The 7738-nt window shown below is 50.2% G+C and overlaps 1 protein-coding gene across 1 annotated transcript in view; it reads left to right on the top strand.

Moving 5' to 3' along the window:
- The first annotated feature begins 945 nt into the window (after positions 1–945).
- LOC123488258 (trinucleotide repeat-containing gene 6A protein-like) overlaps positions 946–7738 on the top strand; it is a 57410-nt gene continuing 50617 nt past the window's right edge. The window contains 2 exon segments of the mRNA XM_045219155.1: positions 946–1114; positions 4732–4958. Coding sequence (XP_045075090.1) covers positions 1000–1114; positions 4732–4958 — 342 coding nt within the window. The 5' untranslated portion in view covers positions 946–999.

Raw genomic sequence — 7738 nt, 5'->3', positions numbered from 1 at the left:
TACATAAACACAGCTAAACAACAGCCTCTTGCTAGGCGCTACATAAACACAGCTAAACAACAGCCTCTTGCTAGGCGCTACATAAACACACAGCTAAACAACAGCCTCTTGCTAGGCGCTACATAAACACAGCTAAACAACAGCCTCTTGCTAGGCGCTACATAAACACACAGCTAAACAACAGCCTCTTGCTAGGCGCTACATAAACACAGCTAAACAACAGCCTCTTGCTAGGCGCTACATAAACACACAGCTAAACAACAGCCTCTTGCTAGGCGCTACATAAACACAGCTAAACAACAGCCTCTTGCTAGGGCGCTACATAAACACAGCTAAACAACAGCCTCTTGCTAGGCGCTACATAAACACACAGCTAAACAACAGCCTCTTGCTAGGCGCTACATAAACACACAGCTAAACAACAGCCTCTTGCTAGGCGCTACATAAACACAGCTAACCAACAGCCTCTTGCTAGGCGCTACATAACCACAGCTAAACAACAGCCTCTTGCTAGGCGCTACATAAACACAGCTAACCAACAGCCTCTTGCTAGGCGCTACATAAACACAGCTAAACAACAGCCTCTTGCTAGGCGCACACTTGAATTAAAGGGGAAACGGAAACCTGAAAAAAAAAAAAAAATGGTGAAAACTGAATCGGGCAAAGAAATCAAATCAGCGTTTTTCTAGCGCTACAGATCTGTGACGAGGCTAGAAACCCAGTTAGTCTTCTATTGATCTATTGGAGTCAGTACAACATTAGTCTTCTATTGATCTATTGGAGTCAGTACAACAGCAGAGTCCAGAAGGGACTTGGTTACCTGTCATTTAGGAATCTCCATCTTACGTACCTCCTCCCTCCTCCCTCTCTCTCTCTCTCTCCTCCTCCAGGTTGGGGTGATCAGTTCGGGGGTCCCCAGAAAATGGAGTCAGGAACGTGGCGCGAGCCGTCAGGCCCCCTGTCTCTGTGGACAACGGGACATCGGCCTGGGGGAAACCCATGGACACCAGCTCCACCTGGGAGGAGCTGGGACACAGAGGGGACAGAGACAGGGGGGATAACTCTGGGACAGGAGGCTGGGGAGGACCTGGACCACAGAACCACCACAAACCTGGTGAGACACGCACACATCAACCTGGTGAGACAGTCCCCTCTCTCCTTTTACAACCAGGACAGAGAGAGAGAGACACACCAACCTGGTGAGACAGTCCCCTCTCTCCTTTTACTACCAGGACAGAGAGAGAGAGAGACACCAACCTGGTGAGACAGTCCCCTCTCCTTTTACAACCAGGACAGAGAGAGAGAGACAGAGACACCAACCTGGTGAGACAGTCCCCTCTCTCCTTTTACAACCAGGACAGAGAGAGAGAACACACCAACCTGGTGAGACAGTCCCCTCTCTCCTTTTACTACCAGGACAGAGAGAGAGAGACACACCAACCTGGTGAGACAGTCCCCTCTCTCCTTTTACTACCAGGACAGAGAGAGAGAGACACACCAACCTGGTGAGACAGTCCCCTCTCTCCTTTTACAACCACATTACACTGGACCTATCATACTACTATGGCTGACCCTGTAAAACAACACATTACACTGGACCTATCATACTACTATGGCTGACCCTGTAAAACAACACATTACACTGGACCTATTTTGTATTTATTTATATTTTTTAATTAACCTTTATTTAACTAGGCAAGTCAGTTAAGAACAAATTCTTATTTGCAATGACGGCCTACACCGCCAAACCCGGACGACGCTGGGCCAATTGTGCGCCGCCTATGGGACTCCCAATCACGGCCGGGTTGTGATACAGCCTGGAATCGAACCAGGGGGTCTGTAGTGACGCCTCAAGCACTGAGATGCAGTGCCTTAGACCGCTGCGCCACTCAGGAGCCAAATACCAACACACTCATCCCCTGTTCTCCAGGTCCTATCCCCTTCTCTCTCCAGGTCCTATCCCCTCCTTCTCTCTCCAGGTCCTATCCCCTCTTCTCTCTCCGGGTCCTATCCCCTCTTCTCTCTCCAGGTCCTATCCCCTCTTCTCTCTCCAGGTCCTATCCCCTCCTCTCTCCAGGTCCTATCCCCTCTTCTCTCTCCAGGTCCTATCCCCTCTTCTCTCTCGGGTCCTATCCCCTCTTCTCTCTCCAGGTCCTATCCCCTCCTCTCTCCAGGTCCTATCCCCTCTTCTCTCTCCGGGTCCTATCCCTCCTTCTCTCTCCAGGTCCTATCCCCTCTTCTGTCTCCAGGTCCTATCCCCTCTTCTCTCTCCAGGTCCTATCCCCTCTTCTGTCTCCAGGTCCTATCCCTCCTTCTCTCTCCAGGTCCTATCCCCCTCTTCTGTCTCCAGGTCCATCCCCTCTTCTCTCTCCGAGTCCTATCCCCTCTTCTCTCTCCAGGTCCTATCCCCTCTCTCTCTCCAGGTCCTATCCCCTCCTTCTCTCTCCAGGTCCTATCCCCTCCTCTCTCCAGGTCCTATCCCTCTTCTCTCTCCGGGTCCTATCCCCTCTTCTCTCTCCAGGTCCTATCCCCTCTCTCTCCAGGTCCTATCCCCTCTTCTCTCTCCAGGTCCTATCCCTCTTCTCTCTCCAGGTCCTATCCCCTCTTCTGTCTCCAGGTCCTATCCCCTCCTCTCTCCAGGTCCTATCCCCTTCTCTCTCCAGGTCCTATCCCCTCTTCTCTCTCCAGGTCCTATCCCTCTTCTCTCTCCAGGTCCTATCCCCTCTTCTCTCTCCAGGTCCTATCCCCTCTCTCTCTCCAGGTCCTATCCCCTCTTCTCTCCAGGTCCTATCCCCTCTTCTCTCTCCAGGTCCTATCCCCTCTTCTCTCTCCAGGTCCTATCCCCTCTTCTCTCTCCGGGTCCTATCCCCTCCTTCTCTCTCCAGGTCCTATCCCCTCTTCTCTCTCCAGGTCCTATCCCCTCTTCTCTCTCCAGGTCCTATCCCCTCTTCTCTCTCCAGGTCCTATCCCCTCTTCTCTCTCCAGGTCCTATCCCCTCTTCTCTCTCCAGGTCCTATCCCCTCTTCTCTCTCCGGGTCCTATCCCTCTTCTCTCTCCGGGTCCTATCCCCTCTCTCTCTCCAGGTCCTATCCCCTCTTCTGTCTCCAGGTCCTATCCCCTCCTCTCTCCAGGTCCTATCCCCCCTTCTCTCTCCAGGTCCTATCCCCTCTTCTCTCTCCAGGTCCTATCCCCTCTTCTCTCTCCAGGTCCTATCCCCTCTTCTCTCTCCAGGTCCTATCCCCTCTTCTCTCTCCAGGTCCTATCCCCCTTCTCTCTCAGGTCCTATCCCTCTTCTCTCTCCAGGTCCTATCCCCTCTTCTCTCTCCAGGTCCTATCCCCTCTTCTCTCTCCGGGTCCTATCCCCTCTTCTCTCTCCAGGTCCTATCCCCTCTTCTCTCTCCGGGTCCTATCCCCTCTTCTCTCTCCAGGTCCTATCCCCTCTTCTCTCTCCAGGTCCTATCCCCTCTTCTCTCTCCGGGTCCTATCCCCTCCTCTCTCCAGGTCCTATCCCCTCCTTCTCTCTCCAGGTCCTATCCCCTCTTCTCTCTCCAGGTCCTATCCCCTCTTCTCTCTCCAGGTCCTATCCCCTCTCTCTCCAGGTCCTATCCCTCTTCTCTCTCCAGGTCCTATCCCCTCCTTCTCTCTCCAGGTCCTATCCCCGTCTCTCTCCAGGTCTCATCCCCTGTTCTCTCCCCCGTCTTCTCCAGGTCTCATCCCCCTGTTCTCTCCCCCCGTCTCTCTCCAGGTCTCATCCCCCTGTTCTCTCCCCCCGTCTCTCTCCAGGTCTCATCCCCCTGTTCTCTCCCCGTCTCTCTCCAGGTCTCATCCCCTGTTCTCTCTCCAGGTCTCATCCCCTGTTCTCTCCCCCGTCTCTCTCCAGGTCTCATCCCCTGTTCTCTCTCCAGGTCTCATCCCCTGTTCTCTCCCCCGTCTCTCCAGGTCTCATCCCCCTGTTCTCTCCCAGGTCTCATCCCCTGTTCTCTCTCCCCGTCTCTCTCCAGGTCTCATCCCCCTGTTCTCTCTCCAGGTCTCATCCCTGTTCTCTCCCCCCGTCTCTCTCAGGTCTCATCCCCTGTTCTCTCCCCGTCTCTCTCCAGGTCTCATCCCCCTGTTCTCTCCCCCCAGGTCTCATCCCCCTGTTCTCTCCCCCGTCTCTCTCCAGGTCTCATCCCCTGTTCTCTCCCCCCGTCTCTCCCAGGTCTCACCCCCTGTTCTCTCCCCGTCTCTCTCCAGGTCTCATCCCCTGTTCTCTCCCCCCTGCTCTCTCCAGGTCTCATCCCTGTTCTCTCCCCGTCTCTCTCCAGGTCTCATCCCCCTTGTTTTCCTCCCCCGTCTCTCTCCAGGTCTCATCCCCTGTTCTCTCCCCGTCTCTCTCCAGGTCTCATCCCTGTTCTCTCTCCAGGTCTCATCCCCCTGTTCTCTCCCCGTCTCTCTCCAGGTCTCATCCCCCTGTTCTCTCTCCAGGTCTCATCCCCTGTTCTCTCCCCCGTCTCTCTCCAGGTCTCATCACCCTGTTCTCTCCCTCTTCTCTCCCTCTTCTCTCCCCAGGTCTCATCCCCCTGTTCCGCTTCTCCCCCGTCTCTCTCCGGGTCTCATCCCCCTGTTCTCTCCCCCTGCTCTCTCCGGGTCTCATCCCCTGTTCTCTCCCCCGTCTCTCCAGGTCTCATCCCCTGTTCTCTCCCCCGTCTCTCCAGGTCTCATCCCCTGTTCTCTCCCCCCGTCTCTCTCCAGGTCCCAAGCCCATGCAGCAGCAGGAGAGTAGTAGCTGGTGTGGGGAGGAGGTGTCGTGCCAGTCCAGCTGGGAGCCAGAGGAGGAGGTGGAGATTGGGATGTGGAGCAACACCCCTAGTCACAGAGACAGGGAGAGAGACGGTCACAGAGACGGCCACGGTCAGGACAACAGGAACAATGGCCCACAGCAACACAGCTGGAACTACATGAAGAAAGTCCCTCCCAAGGTATACTGCAGCTTCTAGATGTAGCTTCAACTTCTAGATGTAGCTTCAACTTCTAGATGTAGCTTCAACTTCTAGATGTACCTTCAACTTCTAGATGTAGCTTCAACTTCTAGATGTAGCTTCAACTTCTAGCTGTGACTTCAACTTCTAGATGTAGCTTCAACTTCTAGCTGTGACTTCAACTTCTAGATGTAGCTTCAACTTCTAGCTGTAGCTTCAACTTCTAGATGTAGCTTCAACTTCTAGATGTAGCTTCAACTTCTAGCTGTAGCTTCAACTTCTAGATGTAGCTTCAACTTCTAGATGTAGCTTCAACTTCTAGATTTAGCTTCAACTTCTAGATTTAGCTTCAACTTCTAGATTCTACTACTAGATGTAGCTTCAACTTCTAGATGTAGCTTCAACTTCTAGATGTAGCTTCAACTTCTAGATGTAGCTTCAACTTCTAGCTGTAGCCTCAACTTCTAGATGTAGCTTCAACTTCTAGATGTAGCTTCAACTTCTAGATGTGACTTCAACTTCTAGATGTGACTTCAACTTCTAGATGTAGCTTCAACTTCTAGATGTAGCTTCAACTTCTAGATTCTACTACTAGATGTAGCTTCAACTTCTAGATTCAACTTCTAGATGTATCTTCAACTTCTAGCTGTAGCCTCAACTTCTAGCTGTAGCTTCAACTTCTAGATTCATCTTCTAGATGTAGCTTCAACTTCTAGCTGTAGCTTCAACTTCTAGATGTAGCCTCAACTTCTAGATGTAGCTTCAACTTCTAGATTTAGCTTCAACTTCTAGATGTAGCTTCAATTTCTAGTTGTAGCTTCAACTTCTAGATGTAGCTTCAACTTCTAGATTCAACTTCTAGCTGTAGCTTCAACTTCTAGATGTAGCTTCAACTTCTAGCTGTAGCTTCAACTTCTAGATGTAGCTTCAACTTCTAGGCCTTTACCTGAGTTCTATTTCTTCTCCCAAGGTACACTACATCTTCAGCTCATAGGCCTCTACTGGAGTTATATTGACTGTACAACGAGGGCCGGTTTCCCGGACACAGATTAAGCCTAGTCCTGGACCACCAACACCTTTTTAGACTTAATCTGGTGTCCGGGAAACCGCCCTGAAAGATCAGCGTCTCCTACATGGCTACATACTTACAGGGAAAACAACAACAGAGGATCAAGTGGAGGACATGCTTCTGTTTTGGGTTGATGCTGTGCTGTGGGCTACTGAGCTTGACTCAGGACATGAATAAACAGGGGTCTGTCTGTGCAAAGCACCATGGGTTATTATCCCGAGTGGCGCAGTGGTCTAAGGCGCTGCATCGCACTGCTCGCCGTGCCGCTAGAGATCCTGGTTCGAATCCAGACTCTGTCGTAGCCGGGCCGCGACCGGGAGACCCCATGGGCCAGCGTCGTCCAGGGTAGGGGAGGGAATGACCGGGAGGGATGTAGCTCAGTTGGTAGAGCATGGCGTTTGCAACGCCAGGGTTGTGGGTTCGATTCCCACGGGGGGCCAGTATTAAAAATTTAAAAATAATGTCTGCTAAATGACTCAAATGTAAAATATGATGGTTGGATGTTAACCAGGTCTCTCTCTGTATAGGTTAACCAGGTCTCTCTCTGTATAGGTTATTCATATGGTGGTTGGATGTTAACCAGGTCTCTCTCTGTATAGGTTAATGATTTGGTGGTTGGATGTTAACCAGGTCTCTCTCTGTATAGGTTAATGATATGGTGGTTGGACGTTAACCAGGTCTCTCTCTGTATAGGTTATTGATATGGTGGTTGGATGTTAACCAGGTCTCTCTCTGTATAGGTTATTGATATGGTGGTTGGATGTTAACCAGGTCTCTCTCTGTATAGGTTATTGATATGGTGGTTGGATGTTAACCAGGTCTCTCTCTGTATAGGTTATGGTGGTTGGATGTTAACCAGGTCTCTCTCTGTATAGGTTATTGATATGGTGGTTGGATGTTAACCAGGTCTCTCTCTGTATAGGTTATTGATATGGTGGTTGGATGTTAACCAGGTCTCTCTCTGTATAGGTTATTGATATGGTGGTTGGATGTTAACCAGGTCTCTCTCTGTATAGGTTATTGATATGGTGGTTGGATGTTAACCAGGTCTCTCTCTGTATAGGTTATTGATATGGTGGTTGGATGTTAACCAGGTCTCTCTCTGTATAGGTTATTGATATGGTGGTTGGATGTTAACCAGGTCTCTCTCTGTATAGGTTATTGATATGGTGGTTGGATGTTAACCAGCTCTCTCTCTGTATAGGTTATTGATATGGTGGTTGGATGTTAACCAGGTCTCTCTCTGTATAGGTTATTGATATGGTGGTTGGATGTTAACCAGGTCTCTCTCTGTATAGGTTATTGATATGGTGGTTGGATGTTAACCAGGTCTCTCTCTGTATAGGTTATTGATATGGTGGTTGGATGTTAACCAGGTCTCTCTCTGTATAGGTTATTGATATGGTGGTTGGATGTTAACCAGCTCTCTCTCTGTATAGGTTATTGATATGGTGGTTGGATGTTAACCATGTCTCTCTCTGTATAGGTTATTGATATGGTGGTTGGATGTTAACCATGTCTCTCTCTGTATAGGTTATTGATATGGTGGTTGGATGTTAACCATGTCTCTCTCTGTATAGGTTATTGATATGGTGGTTGGATGTTAACCAGGTCTCTCTCTGTATAGGTTATTGATATATGGTGGTTGGATGTTAACCAGGTCTCTCTCTGTATAGGTTATTGATATATGGTGGTTGGATGTTAACCAGGT

This window comes from Coregonus clupeaformis, unplaced genomic scaffold (genome assembly GCF_020615455.1).
Source record: "Coregonus clupeaformis isolate EN_2021a unplaced genomic scaffold, ASM2061545v1 scaf2100, whole genome shotgun sequence".
Taxonomy (NCBI): domain Eukaryota; kingdom Metazoa; phylum Chordata; class Actinopteri; order Salmoniformes; family Salmonidae; genus Coregonus; species Coregonus clupeaformis.
Note: the sequence above shows the minus strand (reverse complement) of the source record. Positions and strands in the feature narration are given on the sequence as shown.